The sequence below is a fragment of the Bidens hawaiensis genome, unplaced genomic scaffold (assembly GCF_021521415.1).
Source record: "Bidens hawaiensis isolate Kalapana, Puna unplaced genomic scaffold, B.hawaiensis_p1.1 tig00003488_1, whole genome shotgun sequence".
Lineage (NCBI taxonomy): Eukaryota > Viridiplantae > Streptophyta > Magnoliopsida > Asterales > Asteraceae > Bidens > Bidens hawaiensis.
In genome coordinates this window covers 484326-509831 of record NW_027491195.1, presented here as the reverse complement: position 1 = coordinate 509831, position 25506 = coordinate 484326, and the positions used below count along the sequence as shown (strand labels likewise).

The 25506-nt window shown below is 34.9% G+C and overlaps 1 protein-coding gene across 1 annotated transcript; it reads right to left on the bottom strand.

Moving 5' to 3' along the window:
• Positions 1-14663: 14663 nt before the first annotated feature.
• LOC143623477 (uncharacterized) lies at positions 14664-16428 on the bottom strand. The gene is made up of 3 exons (XM_077094376.1): positions 16173-16428; positions 15470-15588; positions 14664-14866 (listed from the first exon to the last, which is right to left on the bottom strand). The coding sequence occupies exons 1-3, from the start codon at positions 16331-16333 to the stop codon at positions 14847-14849; spliced, it is 300 nt and encodes a 99-aa protein (XP_076950491.1). The 5' UTR covers positions 16334-16428; the 3' UTR covers positions 14664-14846.
• Between the last annotated feature and the right edge of the window lie 9078 nt (positions 16429-25506).

Below are 25506 nucleotides of genomic sequence, written 5' to 3'. Positions count from 1 at the left end.
GATGGAATGAATGATAGTTTAGGGTTTAGGGAATATTTATATCCCTTAAAGCCCATGGACCTAAGGCCCATATTTCCTTTTGGTCCATATCTAATCCCATCTAATTATCCTACTAAGTCTTCATATTTTGCTATTATTATTATCGATCCACTAACTCATTTATTTCACCCGACAAAATAATATATTAAATATTACTTTAGAAATTTCGGGATGTTACACGTCACGCGAAGGGAATCATAGTTAATTCTTCGTGTAGTGCGAAGGAATGAAAAATCAGGATTTTTATTTTAAGTCCCAAAACTTTTGATTATTGGCAATTTTGGCTAAAACTTATGTTGAAATTTTCTAGGTGTTACATCAATTCCTTAGATTTTGTCTTTTCTTGAGAAGGTGACCACGGGAGCGTGGTTACTAAAGCATGGGGCGTGTTAGGCTATCTTAAACAAATTCTTTAATTTTCTTCATTTTTCTTCGTGTATCCACTCATTTCTTCATTTGAGGCTAGAATAAATCTAAAATTAGAAAATAACATAATAAATCGTTATTTGAACTAAATAATATAAGAAAAGATATATTTTTTGGAGATTAATTGATGTTTAAAAGATGTATATTTTTATATACATCAAGCATCCCAACACTTGAACCTTGCTTATCCTCAAGCAAGCTCCGTGGAGAGCAACAAAAGTCCATAGACCGCCTAATTGACACCAACGAGTAAAATCTTCTTGTGCTTCAGGACCCGATAGTAATAATAAATAATGTGCTAAACTATTAGCAGGAGTAGAAACTACGGTAGTTAAACATAAAAATCCTCTAAAATAGCAAGATAGAACCAAATCTAAAAAAAATCCTCAAAGAGTTCTGGGAAAAACAGGAACAAAACAACCATCTGGAAATCATAAGAATATATGTAGCAATATATGAAAAGATAATTTGTTTTTATGAGCTTCTTTTTATGCAAAACATTACGTTCTCACAATGTTCACACACACTCGACTTTATATCTGATCATACATGTAATGCATGTATATGAACACTCTTAACAAAAATGCAACATGTGATAAATAAGCTTGTCGAATGTTCAATTCTCCACCTTTGTGAAGGGATGCATAAATTAGAAGGTAATAAAAGTTGGTGTTCAGTTTGTGAAGGTAAGGATATGGCAATTTGGTGTTTTTGTGGTGGTTCATGGTTTATGGTTTACAAGGGGTTAAAAGAGTTATCTACAAGCTTTTAACAACTTCAGGAGCTTCAAAGTATCTTCAATAATCTTGCTCTTTGTTTATCACCCAATTGGTGTGGTGATTTCTTCTAACTAGTTTTTTTTACAAACTTGATGACTCTTTTAAGGTATGATCATCAAGACCAGTTTTATCCAAGATGTGGATAAGTTATTCCTCAACCTTGTTCTGAATATAACTTCCAACTCTAATGGATCATTCGGCTTTGAGCCTAACAGCCCCCCACCTTCATTAGTTTGGTATATTCATATTGGGATTGGGTTTGGGTTTGACTTACTCTACATCATTCTTCGTGAGTCAAATTTCTGCAACCCATACATCGTTCATGTCTTTTTGCTCTTTTTTTTCATTACGCATTTGGAGATCCCACAAAATGGTGGCCTTTGTTCCTCTTGGCGTCACTTTTTCCTCACCTCATTGCCAAAGAGAAAAATTCTCCCCCTAAGTTCTAGAGGCAACCTAGGTTTTGCGAATTGTATGCAGCAAAGGAAATTGAAATCGAAAGATTGCATTCCAGTTCTTTAAGGTCTGTCGGTAAAAGACCAGTGCTGAATTTTATCGGTAAAAGGATAATGTGGTAGAATAGAGTTTTGGGTTTGTTTGATGTTTTGGTTGTGGTTTTTGTTTGGAAATATATTACCTTCCTTTTTATGCAACACTTCGTGCGGTCTTGAAAATGATACTCAAGGAAAGTTCTAAGTCACACGAAACATTTGACTCACTCAATGCTCCGCAAAAAAAAGAGTATTTGTGTATGGCATGGGTCTTGACTCACAGTAACAAGGATTGGGTATAAATGTCATATTTTGCATAAAGTTCTTCTCAATATTACAAAACTTCTTTTACTTTTTTTTCACATTTAAATTATGGTTGATTTTAGTTGATTATTTTGGAAGAGTTTGTCTCGGAATTGGCTTTTGGTTTTGTCAAAAATTGTAGGTAGCTAACGGTTTTGCTTGCTACAAATATTTTAAAATTTTGAGATTTTTCATCAATTAGTTGGACAAGACAATGGCCAAGTAATTCCCCTCCCCGCATTTCAATCTCATATTGCCCTCAATGTGATAAGATTCATAAAGAATTAAAATGAGGCATGAAGGGCATGTAAAAAATAAAGCAACTTCCCTATAGGCCGAAACGAAATTTGAACAAAGCGTACCCTGTTTTTTGTCTGTTTTCCTGTAGTGCTTCCTAAAAAAATAAAACTGCACACAACCAACAATAAAGCAAGATATGTCACACCCCAACCTAAGGCGGAAATGCTGGGGCGTGATCCGATTGCTCACAGCTTGAAGATACTATCATAACATAAAAATGACATTATCTAATTAATTATTTTATTTCAATTAAACACACAATATCCAAATACAATAAACAATTTAAACATACAAATAACAGCTCAAATAAAGATTAACTTAATTATATCCTAAGGTCTTGTCTACATGTCCACACTTCAATTGAGATATAAGCAACCTGCATATGCGTATAAAATGGAGTTTTGTCAACATAAAGTTGAGTGAGAATATCACCAGTTTTGACACAATACAATAAATAAGCGTAACGTGATAAGTGAGGTAAATATAATCAAAACACAAACAAGTATATAGACCGTTGCCAAGTGAATCGGACAACAGGAAAACCTGCTATGCGATTGATTGAATGGTAACACAAGTAAGCAAGTAGCATGTATGTTTGATTAAATCATTTCACAATAACACGTATGTATTTGTTTGAATATATATATATATATATATATATAGTATGAAATACTAATACGTACGCATATGTCCCCAAAACGTTTAGAAAAGTTGTAAAATAGGGGATGATAAACTCACCTGATCGAATAAGCCAAACGAAAATGAATACGAAAAGAAAGCGATAATCACGCTCTTCGAGACTTATCGACAAGAATCCTAATTAAACGATATTATGAGTGAATTATAAATGATATGAAACGTATAACGAATTTAAGATTTCGATGTCGATTGAGTTGCAATTATGATTGGTACGTTATGGATTGAATGATTGACCTCTACGGATTATTGTTATTATTTAATTATAAAAATCATTGTTTATCGTATAATCAAACTTACAAATAATTAGTTTGAATAAATATGAGTTGCGATGTTCTTTAATGATAAACGCTTCATTACATAATTATCATAAAATTTATATTTTGGAAATCTTAACGAAATTTGATGGTAAAATATAGCTAACACTTTGAATACGTTTAATACATTTGTTATAATTTTGTTTTAAAAATAATACATATATTTATGTATCTAACAAATACGAGCAAATTTATAACGACATTTTAACAACGAGAAGCCTCAATATTAGCGTCGGTTTTTAATAAAATAACGATGACTTGTTATTAATAAGATACACACACACACACACACGAAAAGTTGTAACGAAACCAATTGACACAAAACATTTAACTTTTACGATGTTGATTTAGATAAAATATTGTTTATTTAGTATCTAATATTAATTATAACATATTATAAACCAATTAAAATATAAAAAAACAATGAAAATAAAAATATTTCAAAAATTTAGGCCGGCCGGGACTCGAACCAGTGCCTATGGCCGGACCAGAGTTGAACACACACACACGGACTAGCAAGCTATGCTGTTGTGTCAGTTAGTTAAGATCTGAAAATGATTTATTATATACAGAAATTAGTTAAACCTATTTGATCACAAACCCTAGATAACACAATTGATCAATCCGTTCAATGTTTATTGAATTAAAGTTAGGGCTAATGATCAGTACATCAAAACGAACTTGTACATATAATTTATTACCTAGTTGGATGATTAAACACGGCTTAATTGAATCACATCAGGGCCGACAATGATAATGACGAACCAAGCATAACTAGACGTCGATACTCTAATTAACCATGGGGGTTCAGTTGTCGCTGGTCTTAGGGAGGTATAGATGTTATGAATTGAATTATTATCAATCCTAGGTTATATAATTGATTTTTGTTCAAGTCGGTTTATACAATATCTCGATATACTTTTGGTTTGATCTGGTTTCTTAATTAACTGAGTCAGTTAGGCCGATTAAGGTAAGAATAATCACAAGCTTGATTCAATTCCTAGTTTAGATCGTTAATTGAGGCTCAAGTAATCTAAACGGGTCAAGGTTTGGGTAACCGGGTATGAACTACGGGTTTGGTTAACTGGGTTATGAAGATAATAAGTAAAAGTTGCATTTTAGTCCTTGAATTTTTGTGATGGAAACAATAAAAGGTTAAAGTTTAGTTTTGGGCTATAAATGTATATTTTTCAAAGTTATATATATACATATATTAAATAAATATAAATTTTATAGAAATTTCTTGATAAACGTGACACTTTTCATTGTTAAAATTTCCCAAACGTAAAACGGGTCGAGTAACGGTTATGAATTAGTACGTGGAAAACCGAGTTGTTACAAGATAATAATACTGAAAATTGAATGTGGAATGGTCCACATTCGGCCTCGCCAGGCCTAAATAAGTTTAATAAAATGACTCGTGTACACCCGCCATAAAACCAACAAGTCACAAATAAAGCAAGAAATAAATATGTTTAAACAAACAACCCATAATAAACATAAAAACATAAAGCACTACCACTCGCCCGTACTACCATAACCCATAGCTGGTACCATCACCACTACCCGTCAGTTACCCTGGGGAGCGGGGTCATAAGGTCCCCATTAACGGTCTATCCACTAACCCAAGAACCTAACATCCTTTATGAGCTCTATGTACTCTATGGCACGCTGTGGGGTTGGATGCCGCAATCTGATCTGCCAACTGATCAATAAAGGTAGTTGTGCGAGTGTGGTAGCGGCCAATAAGGTCATGCGGCCCCTCAAATGAATATGGGTTGGGCTGTGAAGAGCAAGCACCAGCGGCTGATGATGATGGGCCGCCTTGCTGAGAATAGGTATGGTGGTGGGCCTAATGGGGGTGGTGAACCAGTCCTCCTCTCGAGTACATCCTGTAGGTTCATCTTAGCTGGGTCTTCAGAATGCAAAATCTGGTTATAGGTATCCTGAAATCGCCATTGTGGCGGATTATTTGAAATTTGCTGAACCTTACCCATACTCATACAATGTTCAAGGTCAAGAGGAAGTGGTTTAGGACTCCTAGTTCCTTTCAAATCTACGCGGTATGTCTTGTAAAGCTTGTGGATCCAATTGCCTCAAAAAAGCTGGGTGGTGACCTTTTAGGCATTTGCATTTGTTTTGAACAATTGGTAAAATAAATAAGTGATATTGCAAGGAATGTTGGTTTTTATGCAATGCAAGGCCCAAAGTTCCCTGAAGCTCACGGCACCTTCGCTATGGCCACGCTGAGTAGCGTTGCGGCTCAGTAAGCGATGAATATATCGAAAAAGTGGGTCATGAAGGGCTGTGCTTTTTGAGACGCTTGTTCTATATTCCTCATCCCCAAGCTTCTTTCGAGTGTTACAGGGTGCTGTTGATTCTTTATATTCTTTGTCAGGAAAGTTTGTACCAGCGGCAAACCACAGATTAGTGTCAGTTTCCTCAATAGGTATAAATACGCATGTCAATGCCAAGTTGAGATACTAAGGTATGATACCAAACACCCCCAATTCTAAACTGAACACCTTCCAGATCCCACATGTAGAGATATTTGGTTTTCATTGAGAAAGAAGCGAGGAACTCTTTGGTGAGTTCAGTCACGGCTTTTCTTCTACAGCTAAGCACTTGGGCCCAAGAACCCGACACATGACTGTTGTACCGGTCTAGTTGTTTGACATCTCTTAGTGTTTTGACACACACATAGAGATTTAGTGCTGGTTTCGGTTTTCGATAATCACACGTCTATCCCGAGGCGATCTGATCGCATTGAGTTTCCTCGGGAAATACAAGAAATGCGTGAATATCATCTTATAATTCGGCCACCCTGAAAATAAAATTGTATTAACGAAATGATAACGGAAATGAAAATGAAAATCTGTTCTAGAGAGCCGGCCACAACCGTGCGTCTGGGTAGGCACGGCCCTGTGCTGCACCCGAATTGACAGATTGACCAGACTTGAATTGCAGTTGACCATGGGGGTGTGGTTTATGAACCATGCCCATGATTTTGTTTTGTTTTACAAAAATTCATGAATGAAACTTGCGTGTCAACCCGGTTCAATGAAACTAGCACCTCGGGTCTGAATTGACGGGTATTTTATGTTGGAAACCCATACCCGAGTAAATTTCATTCAAAACCCACCAAATCTATGAATAAAGCGGGTCTAAAACCAAGTTAAACCATATTATCAAAACAAAACCATAGATTATCACTACAAGGTAGGAATCATTAAAGGTTTTTAATCGATTAATTCAAAGATGGATTATAGAAATGGTTTTAGGGTTCGGTTCTTACTCGATTTTGACTGGAAATGGTCAAATCAAACCCTAGAATCAAAGAAGAACAATCAATTTACATACCTATTGAGTAGAATTTAAAGATTGACGGTAGAATTGATGATATTAGGGTTTGGGGTCGGTTTCTTGCCAAAGGGGGCGGAGTAGTTCGTGAGTTATGAAAAAGAAAAACTGAGTTAGATAAAAAGTAGGTTTATAAACTGACGTTTGGAACACGGCCCCGTGATGCAAGGTGCAGACAGGAATTTTTAATTTTTTAACTGTTTTTCAAATCGAGCCCTAGTTTAACGACCAGAACTTGTTCAAATGATAATAGGTATGTCATAAACATAAAAGAGAACTAGAATTTCCTTACAATGGAAGGATTACACATGTAGATATTTCGTAAAAACACAGAAACACACAATTAACTGGCCGAAATGCGAGCCTAAGGGAGAAAAGCAAGGCTCTTAACATCTAGCTACCTAGAGCTTCTATCTAAAACCACCACGGCCGAACAAGTCTTGAATGTGGGATGGAGCTATACCTAGTTGCCTTTGCAATAGTTGAAGTTGAATGCTTACAGTCATGGAGTTGGTTGTTAACGAACCTTGGAGATGATCTTGACTTGCCTACTGATGCTAATTTCACCTTCATTAGTGATCGACAAAAGACATGTCTTGATTTAAGTTTTGTTTAACATTATATGCAAATTCATAGTCATCAAGATGTTATTTTGAAACTTTTAGCGAATCATTCCAGTTGTAAAGAGATTGTTCCCTAGGGCCGACCATAGGTTTTGTTGTAGGCACACCAATGAAAACGAGAGGCTAACATGGCGGGGAGATTTGTATAAACGCTTGTTTTGTAGGGCAGCCTTTGCCACTTCTGTCCCCTACTTCAACAATGTTATGGAGGAGATTAAGAAAATTAATCTTGATTTGCTTCTTTGGCTTAATGAAATCCCAGCTAAAAGTTGGTCAAGATCACATTTTTCAGGAAGGGCAAAGAGTGATATGATTTTGAACAACCTATGTGAATCTTTTAACAGCCAACTGGTTGGAGCAAGGGACAAGCCTATCATAACATGTTTAGAGTATATCAGATACTATATGACAAAGAGGATTGTGAAAGTGAGGAAAATGCAAGAAGCTTCCAAGGGCCCCTTAACACCATATGCAACCAAAAATGGGATGAAATACAAGCGGAAGAAAATAACTTTCCAATTATGATGGTGGATGAAGCTACTTACCAGGTCGCATTATAGATAATGACATTACTTGTGACAGTATGATATTATGAGCATCATGTGTTAATATGGTGACTATGTTGGTAGGTTAAAAGTATGAGGAGCCAATGCGTTGTGAATGTGGTGAAAAGGACCTACACATGCAGGAGGTGGGACTTGACATGTATGCCCTGGAAACATGGGGTTGCAGCTCTATATGACATGGTAGAATATAACATCCCTGTTGGTCCCCTGGAATAGTGGGTTGATGAAGCATACTGGTTAGACACTTGGAAGGAAGTGTATGTGAACCAAATCATGCCAATCCTAGGACTTGATATGTGGACCCGTTCAGAATGCCCAACAACATTAATTCTACCTAAACATCATGAGCAGATAAGTAGTAGTCTAATATGTGCAAGAATTGACCAACAGCTAAGCAGTCTGAATTTATTGTTGTTATGGTTTCACATAGATTGGGAGGCCCAAGAAGAACAGGAAGAAGGGACTGGATGAGAAGAAGAAGATGGCAGCTACAAGAAGCGGAAGATGAAAATAGAGTAGGTTCAACAGGTGTTTTCCACATGAGGCAAACTGACTAGGGTGGGGGTAGAGTGTGAAATCTAAAAACTATGGAGAGTATGGTCACAACCTCAGGAGTTGCAGGCCTCCACCAGATACAGTGAGAAGCTCGTAAGGAGCTCCTCAACCAAGTTAACCTTAATGAAGTCAACAAGGTGAGTTGTTACGATACGGATGTGGGTGGTTTTTGGTAAACAATATCAAAACAAAAACAATTATGGTTTGTATGACACTTTTATGGTTACTTATTGCGTGACATTTTTATTATGATATGTTGTTTAGTTTGTTATGAAGGTTTGTTGTATGACATTTTGCAACAATAGCTTCCAAGTCAAGAATTACAAATCAAACACTCTTATTAAAACAATAGTAGCAACATTACAATACAAGTACAAACATAACTGTCACACCCTCAAAATCCACTAACGGAGTTTTACCGTCAGAGGGTGTGAACTAACAGGATCGGAATCATCAGTTATAATCAAACCATAAAAACGTTTAAATGAAAATAAGTGCGGAAGCGTAAAACCATAGAAACAATGTTACGTCACGCAGGACGATTTAAAACCAATGATAACAGTTAAAAGTAAGTTTGCATGGTTAAAAGTTTTTCAAGCAATGCATGTTCCTAAACCGCGCGCCCGCCTCGGCTACCTGAGAATAACATACTAAAAGTGTCAACACAAGGTTGGTGAGTTCACAAGTTATATAAAAATAAATCGTTTAGCGTTTGCGTTCAGCGTTTTGCGTTACAGCGTTTTGCGTTACAGCGTTTTGCGTTACAACGTTTTGCGTTACCAGATAGTGTTATGTCAATTATATATCGATAGGTAGCTAGTCTATACAACAAGTATTACTAAGTGTTCGACACCGAAGCTGACTCGTTTAATAAGTGCCTTGTCACCAGGTCCTCCAGACCATGGTACGTGTTAGCCAAAATTACACCCGCTCGACCTCCAGTCGAGTTTAGCGTTGGGTGGGGTTTGTCAAACCCAGTAGTACTACTCAACAGTGACTCGCTATTCAAAATATTAACCGGTTCGATGTGTAGGACTTCAAATGTTTCGTTTGCCACTTAGCCTTTACAAGTGATATATAATTTATAACAAAATCTTAAATGCGTTGTGGAGTATGTTATCTCCCCCAAGTGAAAAGCGTTTGAAAACAGTTTAAAGAGGGGAAAGTGAAACTCACTGTTTGCGAAGAATTTCCCAAATTAAATCACCAAGATGCGCGTCACCGAAAAACTCTCTCTAGCGTTCTAAAACAATAAAGAGATTTTTCTAAGTGTCGGAATATTATCGAGTCTCTAGACCCGGCACATAATACCTATGCACATAACATGTTTCGTGTTTCGTTTGTGAATCGTGTGTGACTTTAACAAGTGTTTTTGTGACACATTACATGTGTAAGCAATCATATACATGTCATGTATTCATAAAGTACATCACTATCAATTATTCCCCGTAAGGGCATTTTGGTCAACAAATAACAATTAACTAGCCATTATTCCCCATGAGGGCAATTTGGTCAAATCATGGCAATCAATTAGCAATTATTCCCCGCAAGGGTATTTTGGTCAAAACAAAACAATACAACAAGCCTCCGTAGCAAGTATCATGTTTCATGCATTTTTACACAACTCAGCAGCTAGTTTCACCGAGACAGAAATCCTACTAGAAAGATTGTACTATTTCACCGATCATAGCATCTCAATTAATTTACCAAAAATCATCACAGAATCACATATGTCTTAGGTTTCCAGAACATATTTAATTATATTTTTATTCCACATAGTTTTCTCACAATCATCAAATCATTACAGCAAACTCATAATAGTCAAATTCATACGCAACAGAATCTTATTTGCAATTCCCGTTAAACGAAAAATCCAATAAATGCAAGACCACTTGGGTTAGGTTCCTAACTAAATAAGTCAACTTCCAGAAGTGGAACCAACCCAATTGGTCTCGTAGTTCATGAGATATAACATTTACAAAACAACCTAACAGCAGGTCTAACAGCTCAGCTTTGCACAACGTTTTTGTAAAATCATAAAAGTTAACTTCTACTTGTCCAAAAATTACAAATTTATACTTTATAGAAACTAGACTCAACCTAGTTTACTGTAGTACCAATAATCTCAACCAATTTCACGTTTACACTTCGTTACAGTCACTTAAACATCATATACACATTCTGTCCAGAAACTGTTTGCATCCAAACTCAACATAATAACAATCTATGAACTATCATGCATTCATATAACACTCTAGACTCCATAAACACCATCCATGCACATCAATTACCCATTACATACATGATTAGGGTTTTTGTTTGAACTCAAATCATAGACACAACAATCAACATGTAACAACATCAATACTAGTTATCAATCATTATTAATTCAACAACAATCATGTTAACACACACCATACAAGAAATCGGCAGCTTAGGGTTTGTTATTAACCCAACAAACATCAAAATCAAGTAATAAGAATGTATGGGATAATCAATTATACCTTCCTAGCACCTAATTCTTCAATCAAAGCTTGAAATTGATGGTGTATTTGTGTGTGTATGTCGACGGCAGCCAAGGGAGCAAAGGGAATGGGGGCTGATCGGTTTTGAGTGGGGAAAGAAAAGAATAGTTAGGGTTTAGTTAATGATGTATTTATAAACATAACATGTTACATTCAAGTCCCTCCACTTCTAAGTATTACTTTTCTAGCCTAACTAACTTGTTTACATCTTGAGTTAACGTTTATAATCATGTTATCACATAACACATAAGTCTAACACATAATTATCACATAATTACTGTTTTGACGTTTTTCGTTTATTCATCAATCGTTTGCGTCAACTCGTTTGCGTTTCGGTGCAAATCCCGAAAGACTACACATGTAGTAAGTGTTAAGCGTCATTTAAACCCTAGTTTAAATGTAATGAAGTGTGTGTTATAGATTCAGTGATCTTAAGTTTGAATTGACGGAATTGAGTTAACGGAGTTAACCTGAAATTGACGATTGTCACAATAACACTACAATTAAAGTACATACGTTACACTACAATTAAAATACACACAATACTAGAAATCAACTTCACACTACTTCCAATGACAATCATCATTTGACCAGTCAAAGTCCCAACCGTGCTCGCCTTCATACGGATCATGATAGTAGTCTTCCTCCGGCTCCATAGTATAGTCAAAATTTGCTTTCAAAACCTCAGGGTCATAATCATAGCCCGACTCCATTTCATGTTCTTTATTTGGTCTAAATATTTCATCTTCTTGCACCAAATAAGCCACCCGTTCATGTTCTTCCAATTTACCCCTTTCCTTGTCAATTTCAATAACCTGGTCTTGCAATTGACCCAGTTTCATTGTTAACCATACAATCATGCTTTCCCAACTGCCCTGCATCTTTTTCAAACTCTACAATTTCGTCATGGCTGCAACATGACTGCTAATGGGCAAACACAACAGCTAAAGGGATTAAACCACTATAAAGCCTTCACATAAACTAGATTAAAAAGTACAAACATTACATATTCGATACTACAAAAACAAACTACACAACTACTGAATAAACACAAACAAACACACAGAAGAATAACCAACTAATTCCTAACACATCTTCAACCTTGTTACTTCTTTGGTTTTCATTCTTGCAAACTCATCTTTCTTCTTCATCATCTTCACCATAGCATGAATTACCTTTTCACAACTGGGACAGGTTGGATCATTAGCCCATTTTAGCCATCCACAACCCCCCCCTTCTGTAATGAATTTAACATATCAACAAGGAAACAACCTAAAATTGCACTAATTATCTTAATATAATCAAGACACCCATAAGATGAATTTCGTATAAACAACTACAAGATGAATTTCACATAAACATAGAATTACCTAAGATTGACCTAACCCTAATTATCTTAAGTTGTTAAGTAACATAATCAAGCCCGATGAACACACAAGAACCCTAATTTATGACTAAGTAAACACTTACACAACACATGAATCTCCGCCCTGGGTTTGCTTCGGTCTTGGAGATCCGGTAACAAGTCCCTGCATCACACGAGCATCGCACCTCAGATTGATCGAACGCCTATGACTTGGATTGTGAGCCGGAAGACAACGGCGAAGAGAGTTGAGACATCGAGCTCCAATGACGAAGATTATTGCGACAAAGACGAAGAGTTTTGAGCCGGATGAGATGACGACTGCATTATATCAAACCCAATTATTGAAGAGCAGGGGGTAAAAAGGTAATTTCAAGATTTTTTAATGAGTCAAAGGACAGTCAACTAACAGCTGGGGGCATAGTGAGCCCGCCCATAAACGACAGGGGGCAATACCCGAAATTTCGGAGTTGGACCTGCAAAGGTCTCCCGGCCATAAAGCACAGGGAGGCAAAACATAATTTTCTATTATTATTATTTTGGTTTAGTGTAATCCTTGATAAAAAAAATGTTTGAAATTAGATATAGAGGTCAACCTTATGCAAAAATAAAAGTGTCTTGTAGATTGATAATTACACTCACTCCACATTTACAAATGAGTATTCAAAAAGATGTTACACAAATAGAATGCTAGTTAGATATAACATCAGCCAAAATTTCATGTCAAAATTGTTAGTTTTAAAACTTGAAAGGCCAATGTTTAAGAACATTTTCAAAAAAAGATAGAGATGCTCAAATGGTTAGACGGGACCATCTGACTGCTCTACTGGCCCGTCTAAAGCTTGCCTCGGTGAAAAGTCTTCTTAGACGTGTGACTAGTCGTCTAAAACACAAAGGGAACTTGATGGCCCGCCTGCTAACAAAAATGAATACTTTAGTATTTTTCAACTATAAGGTTTTGAACCCATTAATGAACCCAGTGTTTTAAGCAATGTTTAAACCTTCGAAACTAGGTTCATAAAGGTCTAGAGATATAAAACTAGACCGTAAAGGTCTAGTGATATTATACTAGATCTGATGATGATCAAAATGATTAATACAAAACAATGGTTTAACTATAGGTCAAGATTTATAAGCAACTACTATAGGAAACCGTCAATCATGATTATTACCAGGTGAATAGGTTTAACTGCTTCAAAACCATGAATATGGTTTAACTTTACAAAGTGAGATGCGTGTCAATTTAAATGTTTTATATGATTTGGAACACTTGATGTGCATGGTAGTTTAAAAAGACAACAATTAGGCTATAGGTGTACGTATAACTGATCAGATATATACACACGTTTACCAGAACGTATCATGACGATACTCCCCAGTTGTAGGCAGCATTGGCTACATAAAACTGTGTGTTTTAGTAGACTGGTTGGTTTGTACAACAGTGGAAATGCTTGGGATGAAATAAGCTAGCTAAGTGTTTAGACTATAAAGAGGTTTGAAGTTAAGCAGTTACGTTAATAAAATAAAAGAGTAAATTATTTGTTTGCTCCCTTAAGTTTGATTGTAGGTAACAAAAGAATAGTAAAAAATAAAAAATAAAAAAAAATCCCACGTCTATGACTTAACCTTTTCTGGTAACTCTCCCATACTGGATCCTTAATGGAAGGATGAATCACATGTATCATGGAATTTTACCTAATGACATAAATAAGCTTGTTAATCTTCATTCTTAAAATCATCTATGGTCCCAATCAGTTTTATGCTGACTTGTTTCAAGTTTGACTCCAGTTCTCCCGCAATCGCAATCGACCGTTCTTTTGCAATTCCAATCAGTCTTGTACCATTCACAATTGTTTTTCTATGATTCCAATCAATCTTATGTGATTCACACGCTGAAGTTTATTTTCAATCGATTGTTCTTCCACAATCGGCAATTTGAAATCATTCTTCTTGACATTCAGAAGCCTGATTTTGCCATTCGCTAGTTCGATTTAGATGTTACATGCCTTTTGTGTTGAGCTAAACTTCACCGATTCATCTTCATATTCATCTTAAGGTTTGAATAACAATAATACATGTGCATCTCGTTTAACCACACGTATGAGGGAGTAAAAATCTACCGTATTCAAATCTCTTTGATGTTACATGTGATGATCTCTCATTTACTAAAATGCACGCCAGATTGTTTTCCTTATGCAATATAAGAAATTCCATTTGATGCACATTTGTGTGTGTGTGTGTTTTAAATTGGATTCAAGATAGTAAATTCAAATAAATAGATAACATCATACTATCATAGTACAACCAATACTTTTTCCAATGAGATCATTAGATCCTGAAGAATGGCAAAAGATCCGAAGCACAAATAAAATTTTCATCTACCTTTCATTACAAAAACACCCATATGAGTTCTGGGGAAATTATTTGGAAACAGGATAACAAAACAGTTCCCAATGATACTTGTCATAACAGCTTCATATGTTTGTGACATGTGAAGGCCATGTTATAGTGGTGTAGCAAAACCTGTTGTGCAAAAGAATGATCAAAAGATACCAAGAAATGAAATTAAAATGGTCACAACTGTCATTTTGAGATATAATTATGTTAACAAAAAAAGCCGAGTTGCATTTAATCAACGATCAAACGGGTACATTAAAATTAAGCTAAAAAAATAAGTCAAACATGTAGAATGAATTAAACGGGTTGGCGGGTAATAAAAAGGTTGATGTATAAATCAAGTTCTAGACATGTTAAACATACCATAAACGGGTTGGCACTTGGCAGGTTTAAATAAATGATTTAAATGGGTCGTAAACAAGTTGGCCCTTTAAAATGCTTAACTAAACAGATAAAACAGATGAACGGATCAACTTGAACACGACATGTTTATTAAACCGGTTAGATACAGCAACCCAAAACCTGATTATTTTCATGTCATGTTTCAAAAGTTCTAATCTTAGCACAACTTTCTTATGTGACTTTTGATTCAACTTCCTATTTTTAAAAGCCAACTAAGAATAGTGCACAAACTGCATATTAATGGGCTATATTATAAATTTAGACATCACAGCAATATAGCATAACAGAAACAAAAGAATAATAGAAAGGAAAGTTTAGAAGATGCACCTTCTGATAGAGTACCCCATTGACCGACCTCGGAAGACAGCATTGACTTTAGCAATGCTGAAGCAGTTGCAGAATGAAGAGGCATCAGAGACTGCATACTGCCCAACTCCACTGGCAACCTACCATACAGTCAATTTCAGTTAAGCATTGATCAGGTTTATTATTCGGGTTTCGGGTAGTCTGGGTCGAGTTATTCAGCCTTTTTTGTGCATAATAATGTATCCAATAACCAATCCTCATCACAATCTGGTATGTCGGGTTCGAGCTGTTCGGTAATTAGGTTCGTCAGATTGGGAAGTTCAGGTTTGAACACATTTGTTAATTTTAAATTCTTCTGGTTTACTTACTACACTTTCGGTCCGAAAGATTCCAACCGTAATGTCGTTAGAAAAATTATATAATTCAAGACAAAACATAACCAAAGTTAATTTGAATTCACGAATTCTTGATAACAAGCCAAAAGTTGAACCGAGTTAGCTCGGGCTAATTGGGTTCTTCAGTTTAATGGTCTAACCGACACCCGGACCTAATAACAATCACTTTCACAGATTTTCGGTTAACGGGTTTGTTCCGGTATTAAAAAAGTACCTAATTGGCATTCCCTAATCGTTTATTATCGTAACTAGGTAAACAAGATTATCATAAAATAATCATCATCCTGAATTGAAATATGAAATAATATTGAAATGAAAAAGATATGAACCTGGATAGGAAGCTAGGGTTCCGGCGAGCGGTGAGGCCGGCAAAGGTTTTGGAAGATTCTGGTGAGAGGTGGTTGAGAGTAGATTGGAATTGGAGTTTACGGGTGGAGGTGATGAGTGATCTGACTCGCTGAAGAACCTTTTTTCCTGTATTGGACGCCATTGTCGGAGATCTTGTGTTTGAAATGAAGTTGTTAATATTAAACCCTAACGCAGACGCCGGTGAACTCCTTATGGATTAACGGGTTCAAAACCCATGGGCCTTGGCCTTGGCCTTGTGTAAGAAAAAAATATAAAAAATAAAAACTTAATTTTAATATATTGTTTTTTTTAAACCAAAAGTTTATAAAACATATTTTACTAATAAGTATTGTTTACATCAATATAGAAAGCAATTATAAATATACAAGTGTGTGTTTGTGTGTAGATATTGGATTCTTCCTGATTAGTATTCTTTTTACTTGTTTTCTGTTGGAGTTTTCATAACAAAATCTGACTCATATCATTATGTTTTTTTTTCAAAAGAAATCTTTTGTGTTTGGTCTTTCTGTAGACGATGTCTGAGAAGCAAGTGTAGGATATCGAAAGTGGCAAAAAAAAAAAGTGTCGTTACCGAAGGGTAGGATATAGAAATTGAAAAAAAAAGCAAGTTTCAATCATAACGTTAGAGGTGACAAGAATTTAGTATGGTAAAAGAATTTAGCATAGTAGAGAACCGAGATGTCAAAGTTTTGAAATATACATCTTGTGTTCAATTTGATATTTTGATATATGTCGTGAAACTAGCATAATAGAAAATAAATAAGAGAATTATATGTAGGGAAAGAATGTTGTTTATATCGTTGATTATTGTGTAATACAATGATATACAATATGATACATAGAGGAGAAGAAGACGTGTTGAACAAGTCTAACATATTCTAGATGTTAATATATATATAACAATAATAACACGTATTTATAACAATATAAATATTTTATTTCTATTTTTGTTATAACAATTGATTATTTTTATAAGAGGTTTAAAGGGTGTTTGAAATTGCTTATTTAACTCCTAAAATACTTTTTGTTAAAAGTACTTATTGACGTATAACTTATCGAAAAAATACTTTTACAAAACTGTTTAGAAGAGCTTTTGGTGTGAAAAAAACTAATAAGTCAATAATTGCACCATGGTATCAAATTGTTTCCACATGTTTATGTAGAAAATGGTAATTGAAAGAGCGTGATATGAATATGAATGATTGTATGTTTAACTGATAAAAATAGAGGGAATGTATATACACAAATAAGGCCAAATCAACTCTATATCAAGGTTAAATTACTCTCAATCTCCAGCTAATTAACTGGTATACAATAATTAACATAATCTTCTAAATATGCCAAAAATGTAATATGATATTGATGACCATCGTCAAGTCATGCAAAAACATTTATAAAACTCTACTAATGTTTCCTTAACTAGCAATGGCAAGTAGGATGTCGAATCCACAGGGAATCAATTGGAAAGTATTAATCTGGCTAATTGTTTAAAAAATAATTATATTGAGACGGAAAAACGATGTCAAGCAGTTTAAAAGTGATTTGTAAAACAATAATGAGAAAATAGTAACCCACTCAGGCTCAAGATTCAGTAATTAACTAATAGCCTAGTCTTGTTCAATGGGACATCCTTAACGAGGACTCCATACATGATGATTTTTAGTGATGATTAATAAACTGAACTTAACAGGTTCTATTACAATATCACCAGCCTAATCAAGATGTGTCAAGAAAATACATGGTTATGACATACTAATCATGAACGCTATGATATTAAAAACGCAAGACAGATAATAATCAGGCTGTTTTACTTTCAATTGCACAAGATAAGTTTAACACAACCAAAGATTACATAAACTTACTCCCAATCGATGAACAAAACTGAAACCAAAAGTTTCTCACATGAATCAATTTCTTTTGTTTTCAAACTTTTAAAACTTTAACGCCATGGTGGCACCGGGTGAACTCTTTTATTTGTAACTCTTTTACTAAACTGATAAAAATTAATAAATGGCCATATGTTTTTAATTTTATCTTATGGTTTGTAGTATTGGGTAAAAACGTGAAAGCGCTTGGCATGACAATTGGAGTACTGCCACCAATGAGATTGAAGTGCAAGTATTTACAAATTTGAAACATATAGACTTCCCACATCTTGTAAGTCACCTTCTTGCATTAACATATTGTTTTAATATTGAACTTTATGTTTATGTCATCTTACATCATATTTTATTAACAATACATAACAAAAAAAGTATGCTTAACAATAAGCCCAATGCACAGAAAATGCATTGTGTGGTTGGAATCATTAGTCGTTTTGGTGGCTTATTTTATTTAACGGAAGGTTTACTTTTGACAAATTAACTACATCTACAGAAAATCCACTTTACTTTCATGCTTATGACAATTTTCTTCAAGAAATTGCCAAAAAATCCTTTTTTTTCTTTTCTAAAATTTGTAAATATTGAACTTTTTAGTACTTGCAGTATATATATTCGAATATATTTGTAATACATTTTTTTACATAATTACGTTATTATGTTTAATATTGTAAGGCACACCCGGCAGCCTACTTGGCATTGAATTAACTCCTTAACACAGTTCTAAAATCAGAGTTAATTAAAATTTCGCGAAATAAATATAACTTCAATCATCCATTACATAATCTAAGATAAAATAACCAATTCAACTTGTCTTTTTAGTTCAAACATCTCAAAATATTAAAATAACTTTTTTCTTTAGATGCTAGCTTCTTTATTCTTCTGCCATGTGTGCTACACAAGCTAGCCGCTTCAATCTATTTACCTATATGCATACTAAAAGTCAGCTACACTAAGTGAGTTCTAATTTAACAAGTCACAGATTATTCTTACGAAATTAAACATACATGTTTGTATCCGAGGATACTATTCTCACATACTACCTGTACTTATATTCATACTTCTTACTTATTCTTACATTCTTCTATATATATTATACGGGTCTGCCACCATAGTTCTTGCACAGATATTGTAGAGTCTGTCACTCTAATTCTTTCACATATATTATAGAGTCTGCTGCCCTAATTCTTGCACAGATATTATAAGAGTCCGACACCCTAATTCTTGCATGGATGTTATAAGGGTTGGCCACCCTGATTCTTGCATTCTAACCATTCTTTAACTCTTACAATCATATATGCATAAACATAATAACACATACGACAAATTCTTAGAATATACAAATATATTCATATAACATAAATACCTTCTTTTCTTAAAAGTATACAAACAGCCCCAAAACGTTTTAAAGGAAAGGGGCTAGAAACTCAACAAGTTCCTGTGACGTTCAAAGCTAATGGTAACTCCCTCCTTCAACTAAGCACAACTAGTTGTTTAACAAGTGTATTAATTAACTACTTAAACCAAATCAACTACTCAAGTTAGTAAACTAAATGAACTTAGTTAAACTTGAATTTGTTAATTAAGTCTAACGGATCTAATTGGGTTTCTTTCATTAAAAAGATTAGTTAAACTGTCTTAACCAAGGTAACAAGGTTAACAAGGTTAAATTAGGTGACGGATCATGCTAATTAAACCTATCTAAGTTTCACAACCTTGGTTGATATGTGGTTAATTTCATTTAACTTGGTTTATTTGACTTGACAGAGGTAAAATAAAGTTACTTTTAAATGGTAAGTCCCCGAACTCGCATTTGCAAACCTCTACTCGCATAGGCAAGCCCAGACTCTCATAGGTAAGCCCAACTCGCATTAGCATAGGAGCCTAACTCGCATTTGCATAACAGCCCGTCTCGCATTTGCATAGCAGCCCAACTCGCATCGCATAGGCCCAATCTTGCATCGCATACCCAGGTCCAATACTGCATTGCATACCCAAGCCCAATCAAACTTGTATGCAGACTTGGCTATATCTCGCAAAAAGAATTCGAGTTTCGGATTTCGAACTCGGGGCCTCCTAGTCCCAAATTATCACACCCTGACTAGCAATTATGGAAGCATCAAATGGGAATGTAATAGATATCTTTGGTATCAACCACATTGTTTATAAAGAACATTAACGACTAATTTACTATATATTACGTTGTTCTAACTTTGTTTACAAACTAGGTGATACAAACAAAAAACCAGTTTGTTAAACTGCTTTACTTCTTACTAGTATAATTGCATCTATTTACATAACATCGATCATAAGCCAAAGACGTAGCACATCAGCATTCTATTCCAATTTTTGTACACCTGAAAAGCATGTTAAAACGGGTCAACTACGAATAGTTAGCGAGTTCATAAGTTTCAACAAATCAGTTATGTGTAACCACAACAATCATAGTTTGTATGTACACATGTATGTATGTATGCACGTTTGTATGTATGTTTGTGATGTAATTATGCTAAGCTACAGTGAAGCCTTGATTGTTTGTTCGTGCTACGTGCCTCCATTTCCCACGTAATGCCTACCACTGTGGCCCCCTTTCCGCCCACAACATGCCCTGAGTAGCTATGTCTAACACTACATAGCGTATTTGTATAATTATGGCCATGTGTAAATGGTGTAATGGCTGTCTCGACATCCGTGCCAGCCTCATTTAGGTTTGTCAAACCATTAGTACTATTCACAAGACACTTGCTTGAAGTTAATCACTGTGTTTGTGGGGACTTTTTATGTGCTAGCACTTAGATGATTCACATCATAAAGCATAAAGTGTTTCTCGATATACATGTATAAACAAACATGCTTTTCACCCCAATGTTCATAAAACAGTTTGAAATAGCACAATATTGGTTCACAGTCCGTTTAGCTCGTTAGAACTGGTATCCCTAATGATACTGAAAGTCAACTGATCAACTTTCTTGAAAGCAGGATATCCACCTTTTCCTGGAAACACGAAGACCTGACATGTATATCTAAAGATATTATTACTCATAAAATTGGTATAGACAAAAATTCCAGGCCTATCCAATAAAAGAGAAAGAATTTTTCACCAGAAAGAAATATCATCATCCAAGAAGAAGTTGAAAGGCTATTGAAAATCGGGATGATCAGAGAAGTGAAATTCCTAAGATGGTTAGCCAATGTGGTGGTGGTCCAGAAGAAAAATGGAAAATGGAGAGTTTGTGTTGATCACACAGATCACAACAAAGTATGCCCTAAAGATCCATTCCCATTACCACACACAGGTTCAATGGTAGATGCAACCATAGGATACGAGATGCTAACATTCATGGATGCCTCTTTAGGATTCCAACAGCTTCAAATGGAACCATCAGATCAAGAGGACACCGCATTCATGATCGACACAGGTATATATTGTTATATTACCAGGCCCTTTGGTTTGAAAAATGTAGGTGCAACCAATCAGAGGCTTGTCAACATGATGTTTAAAGAAAAGTTGGGGGACACAATGGAAGTTTATATAGACGATATGATTGTGAAATAAAAAAAGACTGTGGATCATCTTCAGGATCTTCAAGAAGCCTTTGATATCATGGAGAAGTAAAACATGAAGTTGAACACTTCAAAGTGTCATTTTGGAGTAAGGACAGGGAAATTTTTGGGATATATGGTCATAAAAAGAGGAATAGAAGCAACTCCAGAACAGATCAAAGCCATCATAAATCTATAAGCCCCAACAAATGTTAAGGAAGTCAATAGAGTAGCGGGCAAGATCACAGCTCTAAATAGATTCATCTCAATATCCTCAGAAAGATGTAAAGAATTCTATGATATCCTTAAAAAAATAAAAATTCAAATGGGGACAGACACATGACAAGGCATTAGAAGACTTGAAGAAATACCTCTCATCAGCACCATTACTCATGAAACCCAAAAATGGTGAGCCATTATTCTTATACCTAGCAGTATCTCGAAGTACAGTAAGTGCTATGTTAGTCTAGGATCATGAAGGCGAGCAACATCCTATCTATTATGTAAGTAAAATTTTGCTTGATGCTGAAAAAAGGTATTCTCATTTAGAAAAATTGATTTTAGCTTTAATAATGGCTCCCACCAAGTTAAGGCTCTATTTTGAAACTCACGCAATTCATGTTAAAACCAATTATCCTATAAAAATGCTTTAAGAAAACTTGAAATGCCGGGTACAATGGCTTAATAGTCTGTAAACTTGAGTGCTTATGATCTTGTGTATGAGCCCAGAACAACAATTAAATCCCAAGCTTTAGTAGACTTTGTGGCTAATTTCAGTAGTGATATCCAACTAGAGGTTTATCTAGAGGTGTAACAATTAGAGGATGACATGGAGAAATGGATATTATTTACTGACAGATCCTGAAATTTCAGGGGGATAGGTTTGAAAATCATCCTGAAATCGCCACAGGGGACATGATATCCCAGGGAATCAGATGTGATTTTCAAGCTACCAACAATGAAGCTCAGCATGAAGCTTTAATTGCTGTCTTCAACTATCTAAGGATATGATAATTAGAAATATTCATGCATTTGTAGATTCTTTGTTATTAGCTAATCACTTTTGTGACATTCATCAATTTCAATTTATTATTTGTATTTGTTTTATTATCCATTTTGGAATTGGGTCTCTTTATTTATTTAAAAACGTCAATAATTAATTATGTCTTCCAGTTTTGTCTTTATTATGTTTTACGCGTTAACGTTTTCAAATATCGTTAAAGTATCAATTAAATGCATTTTTGGACTCTAAACTAAGGTTTAATCAGTTTCTGGACCCAACCCAAACCACGAGGACTAATTTGCAAATATCCAATTATTTCCCTCGTCTTCCCCCCCCCTTCCCGTCGACCTCGCCAATACCCCCTCCCACTTCTTCCGTTTTGTTTTATTAGCCCGAAAATATTGAAAATTAAGTTAATCCGTGACTCATGCAAATCATAATCATTAATTAAAATCGATAAACGACTGGGTAATTAAGTTATAATAATCAAAATCGCGAGAACATAGGCCGCGAATCAGTTTTGATCTCGTTAGCCTATAAATACGAGCCTAAAATCCAATTAACGAACACCACACTATCGCCTCATCATCTCGAAGCATAACCCTATCCCAATTGCATCTTTTTATCAGTTCTTGGACCCATTTGAATTCTTCATCAGGCCGAAACCCTAATTTCTTGTCTCTATCAATCGTTATCCAAACCAGGTAATTAGTATATTGTTTGAGTTCAGATTTGGATGCTTGATAAAACCCCTCTATAAATTTTAATCGACAGAGGGTATATGATCTTCAATTTAGGATTTTATTTATTAGGGTTTATGTTAATTGTGAACCCTTTATAAGAAACTGCATATATTCAATTGGAATTAAACCTATAACAATTATCTTGCTCAGTCCAGTTGGTTATGTTTGGAAGTGTTAAACCCGGGCCCTTACAGACCCGGGTTCGAACCCCACTATAACTGGGTTTGTTAATTTGTTTTTATATTATATGTTTTAATCTTTGTTCTTTTTTAATAAATACTTTATTTTATCAAAACTAATATTGGTTACGCTTGTTTAACGACCCGAAGACCCGAATACCGTTAAACTCTTGAAATCAATTCTTGATTTGACGTTTCCGTGTATATAAATAACCATTTATAAATATATATATATATATATATATTTATATATATTCTTTATCTAAATAATAATAATAATAATAATAATAACAACAATAATAATAATAATAAATGTTACCTTATCTTTTTCATTTAACTAAACCGAACCCCTATAAACTTTAAAATAGATTACATAAAATGCTTTCATATGAACATATAAATAATTCGGTATTTATGTTTTAAATGGTTTTCTTTAATAATCAAATATCATTTTTTCGTTCTTTTTCTAATAATTAAATTAATAAAAATTTAATTACGCATTTATCAAAATTCTATAAAATATAACTAATACGTTAAGACCACAAATCCGTTGTAAACCCATCTCTTTGTGTCTTGTTCGTTTAAGTATTTATTTTATTTACGCTTTAATAATTAGGACAAATTGTCAGGAATTCTCGCGGGACCAACTAGCTTGCTCTAATTTTTACCGTCTTCTCGTACCGTATTCCTTATTCCAAGTGAGTTCTTCAGAACCGCATTTTAATACTTTATAACATTTTTGGGAGGCAGCATGTCACAAGTTTTTCTTTCATTAGTTATGCGATTGTTTACAAACCGATTCACTTATATCGTACATGTTAATATTATTCGTGCATATTGTTTATGATTATACGTGAACTTGCTTGCAACGTGTTATTGTCTTTATAGTGGAAGATACGCAAACGCAAACACATACACATAGTGGGAGGGTCCGACAGGACGTACCTGCGCCGTCTAACGTTAGGACTTCGGTTGTTTACGCAAGGCGGTTCTCATTTCACCGACTTCTACGGCTTTGGCCAAATGAATGGGAAGACGACACTATTTGGTTTCATTTACTTTACGCTTGAATATTTATTGCATGACGATCGTTGAACCTCGAGTTTATATATATATATATGTGTATGTGTGTGTATGTATGTATGTATGTATACGCAAAAACTTATGAAAATTCACCAACTTAATTGTTGACAAAGATATTATTTTCAACGTACTACAGGTTGAATCGATGGTGTGCTAAGAACGAAGATCACCAGTATACCTTAGGATATTTAAAATAAAGAACTTATTTACTTTTTTGATGAAGTGTTATCGTTTTCTTTTATTTATGAACAATGTGTGTACTTGTGATGATATGAAATGAATTAAATATAACTATTGTCTCTTTAATAGCGTTACGAGCTTATGAGTGATCTGTACGTTACACCGGGGCGTATTCCGCATAAAGCCGTGGTGTTACAACTTTAATTGCTCTTATGCAGCCAAAAGTGAGATACTAACCCAATATCGCTAGATAGTTAAAAATATGGTAGAACCTTTTGAATATTTTGTCGTTGAACTGGTACCCAGAGAAGAAATGTTGAGGCAGATGCCTTAGCAAATCTTGGATCGGCTTTCGGGATCCTGGCGAATACTCGAATTCCAATCACACATAGCCTAAATCCGGATACGCTTATACAAAATGGAAACAAGGTGTTAAGCACGGAAAGCAATTATAATCAAGATCCTAAAGCTAATAAGGGATCTTGGACATTACCAATCAGAAAATTTTACAAGACAACGAGATCCCTAAAAATGAAAATCACAAGGTTTTTCGTATGAAGATATCTCGATTTATTATTTTACATAATGTTTTGCACAAGAAATCTATTGCAGGTCCATATCTAAGATGCCTGGAGGATCCCGAAGCCCAAGATATACTGAAGGATACCCATAAGGGTGAATGT

What these genes read in the sequence shown, in the direction of transcription:
- LOC143623477 (XM_077094376.1), bottom strand. Translation starts at nt 16,333, where the DNA reads ATGGCGTCCAATACAGGAAAAAAGGTTCTTCAGCGAGTCAGATCACTC. An exon ending in AACCCTAGCTTCCTATCCAG is followed by an intron (nt 15,589 to 16,172) that starts GTTCATATCTTT and finishes ACTGTATGGTAG; the next exon opens with GTTGCCAGTGGAGTTGGGCA. An exon ending in ATGGGGTACTCTATCAGAAG is followed by an intron (nt 14,867 to 15,469) that starts GTGCATCTTCTA and finishes TTTGCACAACAG; the next exon opens with GTTTTGCTACACCACTATAA.